The sequence below is a fragment of the Acanthopagrus latus genome, chromosome 20 (assembly GCF_904848185.1).
Source record: "Acanthopagrus latus isolate v.2019 chromosome 20, fAcaLat1.1, whole genome shotgun sequence".
NCBI lineage: Eukaryota > Metazoa > Chordata > Actinopteri > Spariformes > Sparidae > Acanthopagrus > Acanthopagrus latus.
The window spans coordinates 16,187,166-16,205,394 of NC_051058.1; the positions used below are offsets into that span (position 1 = coordinate 16,187,166).

The 18,229-nt window shown below is 42.8% G+C and overlaps 1 protein-coding gene and 1 long non-coding RNA gene across 2 annotated transcripts in view; one reads left to right on the forward strand and one right to left on the reverse strand.

Moving 5' to 3' along the window:
* The first annotated feature begins 549 nt into the window (after positions 1-549).
* On the forward strand, positions 550-13,285 carry LOC119009552. The gene is made up of 2 exons (XR_005071760.1): positions 550-908; positions 12,632-13,285. It is a non-coding gene; the product is annotated as an uncharacterized LOC119009552 (long non-coding RNA).
* The window catches only part of LOC119009549 (carbohydrate sulfotransferase 15-like), a 40,741-nt gene continuing 25,879 nt past the window's right edge, over positions 3,368-18,229 (reverse strand). The window contains exons 4-8 of the mRNA XM_037080925.1: positions 13,671-13,814; positions 9,350-9,506; positions 7,285-7,441; positions 5,848-5,995; positions 3,368-3,992 (exon numbers count right to left, since the gene is read on the reverse strand). Coding sequence (XP_036936820.1) covers positions 3,793-3,992; positions 5,848-5,995; positions 7,285-7,441; positions 9,350-9,506; positions 13,671-13,814 — 806 coding nt within the window. The 3' untranslated portion in view covers positions 3,368-3,792. The remainder of the gene's footprint in view (positions 3,993-5,847; positions 5,996-7,284; positions 7,442-9,349; positions 9,507-13,670; positions 13,815-18,229) is intronic.

The following is an 18,229-nucleotide window of genomic DNA, read 5'->3' on the forward strand; positions in this document are numbered from 1 at the left end:
GGAAGGACTCATGAAGAAACATGTAAAATCTTTCTGGAGAAGAATGGAGGTTAGTGTCGGACAGGAGCGAAAAATATGGAATATCATCACTTGTATCCTTTGAAAAATGTCTTTCAAGGGAGAATATGACTTTAAATAATCCATAATGAAAACTTTCATTGCATTGAATAATAAAGCATATCAGTCTGTGGCTACAAAGGCAATTAGCAGAATTAAAAAAATACTAGTTAATCAACCAATTAGGTGCATTTGAGCAAATCCTTCAAATGAAATCCAACAATCTAGACGTGCTTGGTGACCAATCCTAGAAGCCATTTTTATTGTTTTCATAGTTGCTGTTTTTTTAAGGTAGATGTTAAAATATCCCTTATTATTAATGACATTTCAACTGGGTGGCAGAGTGAAACTTTGCCGGGGAAGTCAGGGGATTAAGAGAACTTGCTTTGAATTAAGTGGAACCTACATTGTACCATTATGCATCTTAGCATTAATGTTAAATAGGTTCTTGCTTCTGACCCGTATGGACCACCAGTAACACTCAGTTTTTGTCCCTCTGTGGGGAAAAAAAAGTTTCACACCCTGAATGAATCTGCGCCGCCGTTTCTTTCGTGTCACTGAGCAGCTCTTTTGCTAACTTTTCTCTAAAACTGGCCGCCGCACTCGCAAAACGCCTCACAAGCTAGCTCGCTAACAGTCAGAGCAGAGTGTGTTGCTGCAGCACAGGTGCTCCCTGCTGCTAATCAAGAGAACCTCCACAGGTGTCGGTGCTGTCAGTAATCAAGCCTGCACCAAAGTTCATTTAAAACCTGGACATTTATTTCCATCCTGTAACAACTCTGTTCCCGGGGAATTTAATTCTGCCGAGATGCCCGACACAACACTGGGAATCACTTTACGACTCCAGCAGGGTGAGTTTGTGCTGCTAATGCTACTATAAATATGTTTCTGGATGCCTCTGCTCTGTTTTTGGTGTTTTTGCGCTTGGTTAACCGCGTGGCCGCGAGCTACACTCCGAGCACATCTTCTCGCTGACTGTTTATTCCTTCTGCTGCTCATTCCTCGTTTCTATGTCACTGACTTTCATCAGCTATTAACTGTGAATCACTCGGCCTACGTGTAGCGGCTGGACTGGTTTGTGTTGTTCCTGGCACCGGGACGCGTGCTGCAATGTTTTTGGGTTTTTTTCAAGTGGTTCGTTCGTGCCGATGAAGACACGGAGGGGGCCGCTGTCAGTGTCTGTTTATTGAGTTATTTCAGTTTGATGCGGAATTAATGGGAAGCGCTAATTGAGGCGTAGGTAGTCACAGTGACATTTTATTCCACCCACTTCATCGGCATTACAGGAATATTTCAATTAAAAAAAAACAAAGACTTTAGTATTCATACCGTCATTTCATCTGCTGAGCTGATGTTTTCATGGGGTCGACACTCAACCAAGTTCAGCACGGAGCTAATTCGCATGCACTAACCGCCATTTGTTTCTGATGAAAACTGGACTCATCGTTGAAATTCACAAGGTAGTTTACTCCCATTGACTGTGCGGTGGGGAGGCTTTGATGGGTAACAGTGAAGCTAAAGTCCCGTGCCAAGTTTGCGCACCGGCGGCGCTCAAAAGACTTCTTTCTCACAGTTAAAAGTACCCCAGAGGATGGGTTTGGCGCCCTTCTGCTGTCACTGCTTCAGCTTCTGCCGCTCATATAGCGTATCACAAGCTCCGCCAAGCGCTACTGTGCTGAGCTCGGAGTATCCTCGTGCCTATAGATGCCAAATGTCGACTCTTTTAGTACCGTCGTAAATCTGTTCCTCATGAGTCGGTCAACTGAATTACGCTCTTATCCAACTGAGAGCTTTGCGTCTTGTCATTTTCCAATGACATGAAGTTGCATATTTTGGGATATACCGAGGCCAGGACTCAAAATGCAAAGAAATACAAAACTGCTGGGTTTATTCTCAGTCGTCCAGTTTCCTGTCAGCGATTGTGCTCATGATACAGCGCAGACCAGGACAAGAGGCAATATTTGTACATTCCATGAAAATTGAACTTCGTTGAGAGCTCTGATTGAAGCAGGCCCTCTTCAGCCATCCAACTCCAGACACAATATGCAAATGATTTGCAGTCCCCATTTTGTTTCCCCAAAGTCGGATTGTCTTTGATTTCAGTCAGAGGAAGTCGCCAAAAAAGCTTCTGGCACAACCGACATCGTAGAGTCAAAAGAGCTGCGTTCCTGTTTGGAGAGCTCGACTAGAACAACGGGATCTCGTGTTGCTCAATAAATCTGTGTGATGGCAGGTTGTCATCTTAATTATGAAAGGGAGTCTTGCAGTGGTATTTGGGTCAGTTTGTCTTGATGTGACACTGCCAGAAAACAGAGAGACACGACTAACTGACAGGATGAGTTTTGTTCTCTTCTTGTTCTTCTGTCAACTGAGGCACATTTTAGTGTTTTGGGTTTTTTTTTCTTCAAAGCTCACTAAATTATCTAGACGCTGTTGACGCTCCAGTTGCTGCAAATAAAGTGCCTCAAGTTGTAACTATGCAATGCATTGGTTAGCTCTTTCTGCCCTCTGGTGTGGAGAAGTGGTATGTTCCAGACTTTATCAGTAATTTCAATGTGTAAGATTAACATATTCTCATAATTCGAACTGTTCAGCCGTGCTTGACGGGGTTTTAAAACACATGTAATTGCTGCTATGTTCACTATAATCTCTCTTTTTTTCCTGTTGAACGCGCTCATAAGTCTTTGTTTCAGTTGCCAAATTAATTTGCAGGATTTAACAGCCTCCAATCTAACAAGTGTTTTAATTTGGCTTTCTCCCTTCTAACTGGTAATTATTCAGTGTTTCTGACAACCTTTTAACAGGAAGCAGAGGAAAATCATAGTGACGGCGTGATCAGAGTAATTACACGGCTGCTTTTACAGCTGACTGACTGAAAATATTTGCTTTTAAACTGGATTTAATATCAGATTACAGGACATCGCTGTCTGTTTGCATTTGAAGGCAGCAGTTATTCCATTTGATGTCTTTGTTCTACTACTGCTGGTATCAGGAGCATTATTGTTGGATGAGGTCTGTTTCAAGTGTGCAACTATATGTAGTGTCCAGTAGATGGTGGTGTAGTTTCACTAAACCCCAATGCTCTGATTGCAGACGACTCCATTCAGCCTTTTCTTCTAGCACTTTAAAAACTCTAGATTATGATCAAGACACAAGGTACAGTCCCTTTTTATCTGTTTGGATATATTCCAGCAGGGTTGGACAAAGGAGGACGAAACTATTACAGTAGGTCTCATCCTCTCTGTTCCACCAGTCGGGGCTATCTTTTTAATTAATCTAACCAACCTTTAAAAAAAGACAGCACTAGGACTCTGCTTTAACAGCTTTGAATTCACTATTTTAATATTGTACATCTGTTCACACACACAAAGAAAAAAACAATCAAGACCTGCCGACATCTTTCTCTCATGTATTCACTCACTCACTCTCTCTCTCTCAAACACACACACACACACACACACACACACACACACACACACACACACACACACACACACACACACACACACACCACAAAATCCCCACACTCCCCTTGTGCTATTTTTCTATCTTTCATTCATCTCTGCTTTTATAACTTAAAAAATAATTTAGATTTAAAAAAAAAAAGAGAGACATTGATTTCCATGGGCACTTGAGAGAGATGAAGCTCAAACGAAAGGAGCTGGCTGACGCATCAGTGGTTTCCTTTTTCTTTTCTTTTTTTTGTAACTGAAGTAAAAGGAGGAGGTGGGATGTTCAGAGTCTGGAGCTGTTCTCCCAGAGGAAGGAGTCATTCCGCAGCACTTTGGCCAGTTTCTCGTTAAACGGCGTGTAGAAATCCCGCAGGATCTCCTTAGTGATGGGCAGCATGGGCCCCAGGTTTTTGTCAGCCGGCCTCCTCGTGTTTGACGCCGGGCTCCTTGTGATCTCCGACTCTTTCTCTTTTGTCAGCGGCCCTGTAAAAACACACACATGCTTTTTAACATCCCCCGTCTTTCTGGGCCACTTCAGGTTTTGCCGCAACACTAAATAAATGGAACAAAACATCAAAAAAAGGGACTCTGAAATGAAATGTCAGTGTGTATCTGCAGCGCTCTGAGCAGACGATTTGACTCTCTGGGAGGTAATCGCACCTCGGCTGATGGTGGCGGCTCTTTGAAGAGTCACGTCTGAGCTTTGGAGGCAATTAAACTGCAGGATGAACCGGTGAGACAGAAGCAAAGGGAGTTCAGGACTAGGGGGCAAAACTGTATTAAGTGTTGCACATAATAAACACTGGCCTGTTGGTAAAAGAAATCTACTTTATATTGGAAGCGTAGGTTGGCATAAAGCAGTGAGGGTGTGAGGAGGTTCAGAACTATATCTCAAGGAAATTTCTTTCTCTAAGTGCACAATTTAAGCACTTTAAAGTCAAGAGAGTTTTCTGTGCAGTACATGAACTCCTCTTTGTTGAAAAGCAGAAAACCATCATCAGCTCTTACTTTTTACTTTTAACTCTACATGCAGACCTTCACAGATTGAGGAGAGCTGCAGATATATGGCGTCGTCGGTCATACAGGCCAAGCCAAGTAATAAAACAAACCTTTTCTATCACCTGGAACATTGGTTAAGGCAGATAAAGCATGTTTCAGTGTTTACATTTACAGTAGATGTTACTTACTTAGAATACTTTAAACCAGTTAAATGCATTTTATGTATGGTGCACAATGTACGCATTCAGACTCAAGGTTACATTTGCAATATTAAGGTAATAGTAATACAAACTCAGAAATGTATTCATTTATTTTAATACATTTCCATAACTGAATAAACAAGCCATTCACAGAGGAGAATAAAGTCCCCAGGAAACAGCTCGAAGCTCGGAAGGTGGCTTAGAAAGGTGCCGGAATTATAAACAAGTTAAAAAGTGGAGGAGAGTTTGTCGTCCTGTGGGGACAGTTTGTTTACTCATTTTATTCAGTGATGAAAAATCAATCAATAAAGGGTTTTCTCAGCTGATTAAAATACCTTCCCCCAAAACTTAATCATCATCAGGATACTCTATGGGAAAAAAATGATTGCGATCAAATTTTTGCCATAGTGAAGAGCCCTGTGGCTCAGTTCTGTCTTTCAGCTATCTAGACACTAAACAGAAATAGGATGCAAAGCAGCTGAACACTAAGCATGTTTGTCAAATGGATTGAGATTGTTTGTGTATTGACTTTGGCTGATCTGACTTTCTTTTTCAATGTTTCAAATCCGTCAATTTACCTGTCGGTCATTCTTTTGATTAATCAATATGTTGTTTGGCCAAAACAATGTCAGAAAATGTTGAGAAATGTTGATCAGTGTCCCTCAAAGCCCAAGATGGCGTCCTCTAATGTATTGTTTTGTCCACAACTTGAAGAGATTTAGTTTACTGTCATAGAGGAGTGATGAAATTGGAAAATAGTAACAGATGAATTTGTAAATTCAACCAAATTGCTTGCCGATTTGTTTAATAGTTGACATGAAATCCATTGATTGTTTCAGCTCTATTCAAATCTCTCACTGTGTGAAAAGGCTTAGGACTAGACATCAGTTCTTAACAATAAGTTGCGCTCTTGATACAGCATCAGCATCATACACACCATTTATTATTATGACAACAGCTGATATTGACTCGTTTTAATTGCCTCCTGCCATCCTCGCTGCTAACAATCACAGCCAGTTACAAACATTTAACACTACACATACTAATTGCCTTCAGTGATCTAGTTAGTATTGATCAGAGTCCCCGGTGGTGAATGATTACAGACAAGGCCACATTTAGGATGTGTTTCTTTTACTCACCCAGGTTGAGGAAATCAAAGACTTTGTGCATTGTGTATTTCCTATTAGAGGCATGGTCTTCCAACCTCAGGACCAGAATCTGTTCCCTGCTGAAGACGGTCAGCCAGTCCATTAAGTACACAATGTACACGCCAACTTGCAATCTGACCTGGGGACACAAAGCGAGAGAATCAATGAGAGATAACTGAGCTATTGCCAAGAAATGTCCTCCCTCAGCGGAAGGACACGATACTGTATGCATGGTTAAACTTCTTTAAAGTAATGAAAGCTTCCCTTCATCTTTCCATTGCATTTAGCTCGGGTAATGCTAGGCAAAATCAGGAGTGGTTGAGGGATCTGAGAGACCTTCATCGCCACCTGCCACTGGACGAGACAGTCACTTCTATCCCTAAACGATGTTGTTACTTGGTTTCAACTCATTATTACAATCCATCAAAGTGGGGACTTTAAATTGATTATTCAAATGTTGGACTATCAGACAAAGACAGAAAATGTCATCCTGGGCTCTGGGATCTCGTAACGGCCATTTTTCTTTACCCTCAAAAAAAGGAATCACCCAATGATTTTTCGATTCCCACGTGACAGTTCATCGCAGAACTGTAGGGCGTAAACAGAACACCTTGTTACTGGGAGAGGAATTTTCTGTGTCCCTTTGCCTCTTTAGCAAAACTGAAAGGCCATTCAGAATAAATGAATATAAGTCGGGCCAGCGACTCTTCCTTTGTTAAATCAATTTGGAGCAAACAGTGAAGGCCAGTCATGTTCTCGTGCTGGTGTTTATTCGTCTTTTCTCCCTCGAGTCTAATCAGAGCTGTGAAACTTTTATCGAGGAGCCACAGGCATGAGGGGCTGCTGTAAGGACAGCTGTAATACTTTTCACATGGTCTAATAACTCTGACGAGATATTAGGGGACGGACAATTAGGCCAGCAGCACAGAGTGTGCATGCTCCCAAAGGGCCATAAAGCTTGTCCCTGGCAGTTGGAGCCGAGGACCTTTTGAATATAAGGCAGCCTGGAGGGGGAGCCAAAAGAGGACGGGCCACTCTCCTCCTCCCCCTGTCTGCCAGGCAGGCCCTAGGGCACTGTGGGAAAAGCTGGATTGGGGCCCAATACTGGGGCCCTGCACCGGCCGACACTAAGACTTGGTCTGTTTTGTGAGTAAGAAGGAAGTTCACACCACTGGTAAACTAGGTCTTCAAGTACAAAGAGGCTCTAGAGGCTGCCCTACTTGGTGGTTCAACAGTGTTGCCAATCCCTTTCATTAGGTCTGTCGTGCACGCTATAGCATGTGCTAATGAAGTGTGGATTTCACTCCATCTGTTCTTTCTCACTCCTTTTCTGTTTCTGTCTTCCCACCAGTTAATTTGCTGGTCGCTAAAGTCCGCTGATCCGCGGGGCTGTTCGAGACAAAAAGCTCGATGGAGGGGTACACTCACGGGCATGGCGTTGTTGACAGTGGTGTTGTACACACAGGAGCGCATTGTGTACTCCGTAAGGCACCCCTCGAATAACTGCAGCGACTCCGACACCTTCTCGTGGAAATCCTCTGCAGACTTATTGGCAATACCGAAGTAAAGGTAGTCGGAGTAGAGCCTGAAAGACAAAAAGAAAGGATCTATGAACAGATCCGAACAGGAGGTAGACACTGAGATTTCATTTTTGTATCAGGCGACATATGACAGGGTACAGATGCTCGGATTGTCACTCATATTTTGTCTCGCATTAAAATCATCTGTCGTGCAGCAACACAAGCACCAATCACTGTTGTTTGTGGTAAACAAGTCGTGACTGTCAGATAACACTCAGCTTACCGAGGTGGTTAACCAATAATCACAGGTGCTTAGACTAATGAAGCAGGTACATGAAGTCTTATCAAGAAGAAGTAGGGAAAATTTTTCAGATCTGGATTGAGGTGGTGACGATCTAGAGCAATGTAGGGACGATTTGATCATAAACAGACATGAGGCCAGAGGGGACTGCCCATTGTTCCGACAGCCTGTCATTCTGACGCCCCAGTAATCCAAAAAATGTCCCATTAGACCACAAGTCCATTTGTCAGTGTGCGATGCCTTAAAAACAAAAGCCTAATCCTCCCAAGACTGGTTGTTCTACAAATGTACACTCTTCCTGGAGTTGTTTTGTCCTTTTGTATTTTGCTGTATTACATCACATTAATGGATGATGTGAGGTGTCCTTCACTGTATTGGTTCAGTCAGTTGACCTTATGCTTATGATAACAACAAACATTGTGAATTAGAAATGTGAAAGTTTGGATAGGTTTAGGTGCCAGAACTACCTGATTAGTTTTTGGGAAGGGTCATGGTTTGGATTGATGTAAGTAGGTTAGTGTAAGGGTCAGAGAAAAGGTTGATATATTCAGAACAAAGGGTTTTGATGGGCATTTGTTTTTGGAATAACAGGCTATCATACAAACTGGCTTTCGGTCCAAGAGGACCAGACTTTATATACACTTTCTTGAAAGGACAGTAGGAGTTATTGTTCTCCTCTCTGTGGCCAGATAATTCAGTACTGAAAATACTGAGCCAGGCCACAGCAGTGTACCTGAATGAATATCGAACTAAAAGAACTCATATAGCCAGACAGTTAGACATCCTTAAAAAGAAAAAACAAACTACAAGCAATGTAGACGAGGAGCTGTGTGTGTGTGTGTGTGTGTGTGTGTGTGTGTGTGTGTGTGTGTGTGTGTGTGTGTGTGTGTGTGTGTGTGTGTGTGTGTGTGTGTGTGTGTGTGTGTGTGTGTGTGTGTGTGTGTGTGTGTGTGTGTGTGTGTGTATGGATACAGCTGAGGAGATCGACGGGCAAAGCAAAAGTAATAATGGATAGAGAACTTTAATAAACAGAAATGAGTAGTCACCGTTGTTTGGAGGAGCGGACAGATATTGCGACAATATGGATGTTTACAGACTGGGATTTATGGATGAATTGAGAGACTGAATGGTGACACCAATATACATGTGGGATTGGGTGTTCTCCCTGGGATCGCTTTCCATAAGCTGAGTGAACAATATTTGAAAAAGTGGATATTAAAAAATATAGCTTATGAGATGTTTGAACAGAATTCTGCATAATATTAAAGAATAGTTTAATAAGACTGCAAATATGGATGGAGTCACATAGGAAATACAATTTCAGTGGAACATTTCAAATGTGCAGCAGCTGCAGCAGTTACCCAGATTCAGACGTTCTCTGAGGTGAAATAAAGCATAAAGTACTCCCAGTTTAGCATTCAGCTGTCACACCTCTGATAAAGGTGTCATAATGAAACTTATTTGACAGCCAGACTGAGTAAAAAGTCAACACATCTCCGACAGCTCCTTTGTTTCCAGTAAACAGGGGAAGTATCTGCCTGTGTGTGTGCAGTGTAAACAGCTATGATAGAGGCACAGAGGCGGCGTGCGTGTCGGAACTGTATCTGCATCACTGCCAGCATTTTCAGTGCAGATATGCAGTGGGAGGAGATGAAAAAGAGATCTCTCCCACCTTTCTACCGGGTCCCTGAGCATGACGATGAAGCGGGCGTCGGGCTGCAGGGCGTGGACGAAGTCCTGGATGAGGTAGGGAGGCTCTCCCTCTGTGGTGTTGTCATAGAAATACACCCAGGCGTTGTTATCCCACATGGTGGACGCGCTGGCTTCTCCTGCAAAAAACACACCCACAGCGGTTTAAACCAAAAACATGCACACAGACCGTCGTACACATACAATTATGCAACCAGGCCGGGACAAAGCAAAACAGTTTTTTTCACTCTTTGGTGTCCCCTTTGGCGTGTGTGGTTGAATGACTGTAAGGCTCATTGTTTTTGGGGTTTTCAGGGAATTTCACCAGAGATATTTTCAAAGCCGCAGATTGGCTTTAACTACAACAGAAACATTGATCAGGTGACCGAAAATGTAATCAGCAACTGTTGTTATCCATGATTAATGATCATTTTCAGTCCTAAAGTCAAAGGTTTCATGGTTCCTGCTTTCAAATGCCAGGATTCACTACATTTCTGTGTTTTATTGTATTATTATTATTGAACATCTTTGGGGATTTGACAGTTTGCCAGACAAAACAATTTGCAGACATCATCTTGGGCTCTAGTTTCTTCTTCCTATAGACTTCTACACTAATTCATTAACAGATTCTAACAATGGACATCGTTGCAGCTCCAGGTTAAACCAGAACTGTCCTTGCACACTGAAAGATTTTGTTCTTGTGCATCAAGTTATGTTTCCTGCATCAAAAATCCATTGCATATTCGTTAAAAGTAATCAGACCAGTCTTATTTAGTGTAATGTGGGGAAAAATCACACACTAATAGCTGTTTATGTGTGCTTGCACTGTAGAAGTTATGTAAAGTTCCAGATTTCTGTATTAATGTTTGTCTAATTTTCACAATTTTCTTTAAAAATCACTTTTAGGGTTCTCAATTAATCTGCCCATTAATTTCACAGTTAATCAGTTATTTTGTCCATAGAAATGTTCAAAAAGTGTGATAAATGCTCAAATTGCTGATTTTGTCTGAAGAATCCTTTAATTTAGGAAGCTGGAACTGGCAAAAGTTGGACAATTCTGATTTTAAAAATGCCTGAAACAAACAATCAGCTATCAAAATAGTTGGCAACTAACTTTATTTCACTCGATTGAATGAACTGATCAGCTATTATCAATGTAAAGATAAATTCCCCAGTTAGGTTCCTCTGCAGACACAGCAAGTCATCGACGTGCTTCAGACAAACTAACAGACCCAGCATGCAACAAGTCAGCAAAATAAAAGCTTTCTGATGCAAGTGCACAAACAAGAAGTAAAGATGACAGTAATTACTTCTCCAGCTGTGAGCAGAATTGTGGAATGACTGCAATCCACACTGCGATAGCGCCGGTGCTCATAATGAGTCAGAGGATGTGGTTTCTCAAACAATTTGGCAGCAGAAACTTTATCAGGCGGAGCTGAGAAATGATATCCAGGATTCATTAGGCTGTCTGTGCCTTCATTATCTTATCTGAGGAGGGAAGCTGTGATGTATTTGGAGGGAACACAACATGGGCCTTATCTACCTCCCTTCCTCTCGAGGAAAGGGATGATAGCCAGGACCTATTTTCCGTGATGACAACGGTGAGGGTGAAACAGGATCGCTTGCTAATGCTGTTATGCCTAAAATGACACACACTGTGATCAAGTCTATTTAAGGGTCTCCGTGTCCATTAAAAGAGCTTATTTTGCTCCGTGGGGAGAGGCTGTAATAGGGCAAACAAATGGCGGAGCCAGATCGGCGTGCCTCTGGTGTTGGCTGGCGGTTGACGAGAGTCAGAAGACCGAGATGCTGGCCACAGGCCTGCACCTTGCTGGGCTCTCCCAGGGCATGGTGTGAATACTGAGAGGTTCTTTGGCACACTCGCCCCCTCTTACAAGGATTATTTATTTAAAGAGGGAAACAAAACAGGGCGGCATGCTAAGCTGCGCTCAATGCAGCAACTCAGTCCGGTGTGAAAAGGCTATTGTTGAAAACTTAAATCAGGTTTTTTTTTTTTTTTCGTCACAGCTGAGCAGCTCTTTGAGATCTGTGTTTGGACGGCGGGAAAAGACAGAGACAGATGGGGGCAGAGGCACTGGGAGCAGGATATGCAGATAGAGGATGGAGGTTTGTAAGACTTCTCCACCCCACTGCGGATATTATTGCTGTCGTGCCTCAAAAAAAGAACAACGATCCCTTTTTCCTGTGGCACTTCAGTGAGGTGGCTAAGTGAAGCAGAAGGAAGTCCAGTATTATTAAGCTGTTACAGACTCTCTTTAGGGCCGAGTCACGGGCTCTCTTAAAAAATCACAGTCACTCACTGGAGAGAGAGCTGCTGCCTGGGAGGAGCTGCTGTGCTCCAGCCCCGCTACCTGCTGCGTTGATAGCAGCTTTGTTATATTGGAGGCGAGATTGCAAGTGAAGTTCCAGGCAAGTGTCAGGTCACCTACAGCCAAGCGCTGTTGGCTTCAGCCTAATGGGGGCACACAGAGCGCTGTCAAACCAAACATCCCACACACAGACCACAGTACCAATCCATGACAGGAGCAACTAATATGATGCAGCAGAGGAAGGAGGTGTCCTCTTGACATGATGTGACACTGACAGAACAGGAAGCGTAGATTACACCTGGCATGAAATGTTTTTCTGCTGACACTGAAACTGCCAGGAGATCTGATTAGAAGATGGTAATCGTCATTTGTGCGTCGATCTCTCAGCCTCTCCGTTCCACATCATGCTTTAGATCTTCTGTATTAGATGAGTAGTGAATTATTGGAACAGACGTAAGCTGATGAGCAACTTCCTGTCACAGTGTGCCACTCAAAGGTCTTTCACAATGTGCTCTGATGTGCTTGCACAATGTGAAAAGTTGTGTTTGATATTTCACATCTAGGTTACAGTTCATCTTAATACTGGGGTTTATATTATAAATGGAATTAAAAACTGGCTCAGGGTTGGATTGGGGTTGGACAAAGGTCTGTGTTAGGTGGTGGTTGGTTTATAAAAAATTTAAAAGGGAGCTGATGGAGTCTCAGCTTGTCTTTATTACATTTCCCTCAAGCACTGGAGTAAGGATGTCCCATTTACAGTGTTTTGTCCTTTTTAATCTTGGCATCTACCACTTCTTGGTCCAACTCCTATATTCACCTAAATGTTAATTAAATATGTATCTGACACATTGAATGAATCTGATGCAACTTATTTTACTTAATTCAAATTATTGATATGATTTAGGTGTCTATCCGTCTGTCTTGTTGAACTACAGAGATACTTCTCCAAACCAAGAGGAAGGAACCAGCGGCGACAAAGGCCAACTGTTTCACTTCCCTTGTGTCCTGGCTGCAGTGGATGAAATCATATGGCCTTTCCTTTCCTTCTTCTGTTCTTTCTTCTCATGAACTTGTCGCAATCAGAGTAACAGATTCAACATGCTTAGTCGTCCAAAAAGCTGCTGACAATGGCCGACCGGTGGCCAAAGTGCAGTGGTGTAACAGGTGGCCTTCCTAAAGGACACTGCAACAGTATCAGGCTTCAGTTGAGAAAATGCAGTAGAAACAATGGATATTTAATCTGCTTTATTGAGCCAGTATTAGTCCATTAAATACGCCTTGGTTGTCAACACATTATAATAAATCCCTACCATATGAGTGCAACGAAAAGCAGCGTCACCACCCTTTAAAGGCTGCACACAGACAAACAACAAGCGCGACTCTTCTGTTAACTTCCCAAGAACAAAGATATCACAACCTCCAAACAGTTTTATGTAAAAAATATTAGTTAGTTATTAAAAGGAGATCACACAGAACAGACTAAATGTGTGCTTCGAGATGGTTCAGTGATACAGAAGGGGGGATTTTAATGTTCTTTCCAATTTCCCAGAGTCCGAAACTAATAATAAATGTCTGGGGACGGAACCTTTTTTTTTGGTGTAGGCTTGAGTAATTTCAAACAAGCATCCAAGAATTGGGCAGAAGTCGGCAAGTAAACTGAGGGGGATTGCGGAGCCTCAGTCTCAGCCTTTAGTAAACCCCTAATAAACTACAGCTGAGATGGAAAGTGTCAAATTGGATAACTGGTTCTTTTTCAAGAGGGGGAATACGAGAGCCTATAAAGACACCACGAATAGTGACGCGTTAAATTTTTATCACCAATTATTGCAGCTCACTATCGTAAATCTGGCTTGGATCGGTGTGTGCCTTACTTTCTCTTGCCCTTAACATCTTGAATATGTGATTCTTATGAATTAGCTCAAAAGCGTTTACAGTTAACCTTACAGTATTTACTGCCGCTGTGAACTGACTTACCTATGATGATGTTCGGTTGGTTGGGGCTTCCGCTGGCGTTTGCTGTGAGGTTGCCCTGGATCTGGTAAGCTGCCTGATCGAACAAGTCCAGGTAGTCTTCCACTGGGTATCGATCGTGGAAGCCCTCACTCAGACGGATGATACCTGGAGAAGAGAGAAGACGGGGATGGTAGATACAACTCTAGGGCATGTTGACTTATAATTTGGTGGTAATAGAACCATCACAATGTTTGTTTACATGTACCAAAAACAGATTTCCACGATTCCTTGGATGGATCAGAGTTTGTCAAAGATGCTAGCACACAAACACAGGGAATAAAACAGGCAAGGCCACCCGCTTTACCTTGTAAGTTTACGTATATCTCTTTAAGGATTATAGTTGCGGCTGAAAGTGACAACATAAATAAGCTGGCGATGCAGATCAGCCCCTAGTCGTCTACCCGAAAGCGACAGTTGGTGTTAGTGCAATGTCACGGTAGCTCAGAACATAGAGACAGGCTGTGTTTGTCTTTATGAGGCTTCACATTTTCAGATTATGGTTTGGGTGGGATGGGAGCGTATCCATCAAACATGTTTGTGTTCCTGCCCGCCCTCTCCCCTCCATGTGTTTCTGTGATCACACTTATAAAGCAGGTCATTAGGGCTTCTGTGTTGCCCTGACTGGAGGGGTGACCTAATAAAATCCGAGTTCAGGTCCAATCCAAATTCATCAGGGAATACTGTCCCCTGCTCATTTTCCAGGCTTTTCCAGTTCAGGGCCAATGTCGAGTTAATGCTTTTAAATGCAGCGCCAGCAAATGTGTTCTCCATCCGAGCTGCTGCGGTCTGCGGTGAAATTACAATTTACTCGGCAATTGTGGAGATTCAGGGGTAGGACTTTGGAGTATCCATGCTCCATGAGGATAATGAGGTAGCTCGGGCGTCTGTTCCTCTCAGTGACGCTTTGATGGTGTCGCAGTAAAAAACACCTCACTCTAGTTAGCGTGAAAACATGATTAGAAAAACTCTGGTTAAAGCCGCCAAACAAGCCAGCCGGCATCATTATTAATCCAGAACGGTTACACTTGTATGAGGTGTGATGACGCTGGCCTATGTCGCTGCAGGGGCTTTTGCTTTTGCCTGCTTTTCTTTCCAACCCTCTTGCTTTTTTGATATGAATGAAGCATCAAACAATTTCCAAATAGTTTCACGGTGGGGTTTTACTGTATTCTGCAGACAGCATCTGATTAAGATTCAAACCACTCTCCCTCTAAGAAAGTTATGTGGCGCGGATCGCATCAAATCACCTTTTTCAATGCGTCGGATGAGCGGAGCCTTGAGGGTGGGGGAAAAAAATGAATAAATACAAAACAAGACCATTTGAATTCAGAGTGTTCTCAAAGGATGTCTTAAGAGAAGGGGAAAAAAAAGGTGCTGATTACCAGAGCATGGCTTTAAGTGCAACACTAGAACGGATGGGGAGAGAGAAAGTGGCAGCAAAAGATGAAAGGATGAGGAGTGAAGGGGGACAATAACTGAAAGGGGACCCTTTACAGATTGTCTTTGGGATACCGTCGTGTTTTGCTGCTGTGCAACATCGCGGGCTGCGGGAAAACACAAGCAGGAGGCAGACAAATTAAGGGGCGAACAACTCATCCGCGTCCCTGCAGCTTTACGAGGTTCAAATAATTATCAACTCGAAGTGAACACAACACATTTAAAATAAGTATTGCATGCAGCCTGATCAATCCACCAGTTAGGTTTTGTGAGTCTTAGAGGGATTAGAGGCATAGTCAGCAACTGGATGAACTTCAAAAGGATCGCCTTGGCTGCCGCAGCTAAGCCTCCTTTGATATTTGTGGCGGGAATTTGGATGAAATTTTCGAAAAAATCGTGGCCAATCCTGCAATTGAGCTCCCTCCACAAGTGCCAGAAACCCCGGGTGAAATTATTAAAATCGTTTTATTAAAGTTGTTTTTAGACGAGATCACCCCGGGCAAAACAAAAATGTATCAGGTCACTGCCGGAGCAGGAGAACGGCGCTCATCCACAGTGAGAAATCACTATTAGTAAAATTGAATCCTCACGCTGCACTGATGAGATGCCACAGCTTCTGTTCTTAAAGGGAGAATTATGAGATTATCCGCACGCCGTACGCAAGTGTCTTTCAACTAGAATCATTATCTAATCTGCTCTCGACTTCGTAATTGCAGCTGACTTTGAACAGATCGCTTGCCCCACAGTTTAACTGCTGCTCTTCGCATTTATTATTTTTTTCCAGCCACTATTTTCCCTCTTAACACAGACACACACACACACACACACTCTGACTCACACTCCCGATGCCTGCCTCTCGAGCTGCTGAAGATTTCTCCATTATTCATGAGTCTTAATGGCTGTTTTCACTTATAAGAAAACAAAAAAGGATGGGGATGATTTCTTTCGGGAGCAAAAAAACAAAAGACAAATTTGGAATTGTAGCTTCTTTTAAAATGTTGCTGCTATCTTGGACGCTAATTACCATAAATGAATTTTGAAATATCTGAGGGGGAGAACAAACTGAGGGAGCAAAGATACAAACCATAAAAAGTAAAGTGAGGGGTTTGATATGTGAGTTCAGCCAAACACAGATCTCACATTGGCGTTTAATCCCATCTGTGGTGGTGGTTCCCTTAACATCACAGATGCACACTGGGAACGGAAAAGACACGATGCCATCCACGCATTTAGACGACCGAACCACCATACGACCAGATGTCTGCTGTGAGGTGGCTCTTACCTCTCAGGGGTTTTTTTTTATCTCTTTGTTTGAGGAAATGACATATTACCACCTGTTCAAACTCCATGACAACCAACGGTGTAAGCCAGGACCGTGCATCTTTAAAAAGAGAACTGAAGCAAGCTGGAGATTGTATGGTAAGTCTCCACCATAAGCAACCCCCCCCAAAAAAAACTAGAGAGAAATAACATCCTGAAATATGCCTGGAAGAGTTTGTAGAATATGCAGCAGCTTCCTCATAAAATTAAATGATTTGCGTTCTAATTAAATAAATGTATGATTGCTCTGTTACTCTTTCAAATGAGGGCATAAAATCCACGGCGTGCACAGAGGAGAGGGGCCACGGAGCTGTAAAAATAAAAGCAAGAAGTATGAGCTGAAGGATGAAGCGGGTAGAGAACACGGTGGGGAGAGGTGCTGCGAGATGGGAGTGCAACATTGCTGGGTTTTGCTAAACAAGTACAGGAAACAGTGCACCCACACACGTGGGTTCAAAGCACTAAGAGGCTGCTTCCACGTGTTCTTTTCAAGTGGTTTCCCACCACAAAGACAAATCTATGTCACAGATGATGGTGGAGTAGAATTCGTCTACATCCTCAAGTCCTAGTTGAGCCGTTAATGAGCACCGTCGCCACATGAGCCCAGCCATCAGTGCATCAAGAGGGGGGAAGTTGCAAGTGGCGAGAGACTGACGGGAGGAGACGACCGGCATTCAGAATGTCGAGCGTCGAGGGCAGTAGAGAAACTAAATACACCATTAGAGCTGTAAATTTGGGGCTAACAACTCTCAGGTAGAAAATAAACAGTTTAGGTTCATTCGCATGCGTGGCACATGATGGGTCTTGAATATTCATTTCTCGGTTAATTGCATTGGGAGATTGAACTGCGTGTCTTCTGAGAAACTGAATTCATGTCACATTCAGGGCTCACATCCAGCCAAGTCTCACATAAAATAAACTAAAACAATTGTTTGTGGTGTATTTGATGTAGATACAGTTTCAGTTTGACATGTGTATGTGAATATGATGACTGAAGATGTACGTAAAATGGTCCTAAAATGTAAATTCAAAGCTGTTGTTGTACCATTCGGAGTACAGGCCTGGTTTCAGGGCTCTTTCAAAAGCTGAAGTGGCTCTGGCATTAATCTATCGCTCTATGACCTGTAACTGCCCCTGTTAGCTGGAAAACCCAATTTGTCCACATCATACTTGCTTACATGCTCCAAGTTCAAATTTAAGAACAATATCTCTGAATACGGAAACATAACACTTTTCTGAGCAAATGTCCCAGCGCCTGGGAAAAATTGTAATTTGTAACTTCAAAATACACGAGCCTGAGAGTAACAGTGGCAAAAACAACATAAAATTGCATAATTTGCCTTGAAAAAACTTTAATAAACTATCTATTCCTGGCTTTGAAATCTCATTGTCTACACAATGCACCAGGAGGCAATTAGCCGTGTAAGTAGCTCAGGAGAGAGGAGAAAGAAGAGAGTGGGTCACTTGTCTTCACAATCCCTCATTGGCCATTTTAGGCTCTAGGGTGGGCTCAGGAGCTCCTATCTGCTTGAGTGAGCTGTCAATCAACTGACTGCCATCCCACAGTCTTCAGTGTACAGGTATTGTGGTGTCTGCTGTGAAATGAGTGGAGTTTTTTGACAGATAAATACAGGAAAAAACATTTTCAACCGCAATTTCTTTGTCACCATTTAATGTATAACTAGACTTTACCCCCAATCAAGTACTGAAACGTTTAGGAATTATGGACTCCAGTTACCACAATCCACTCCTCTCGACAATAG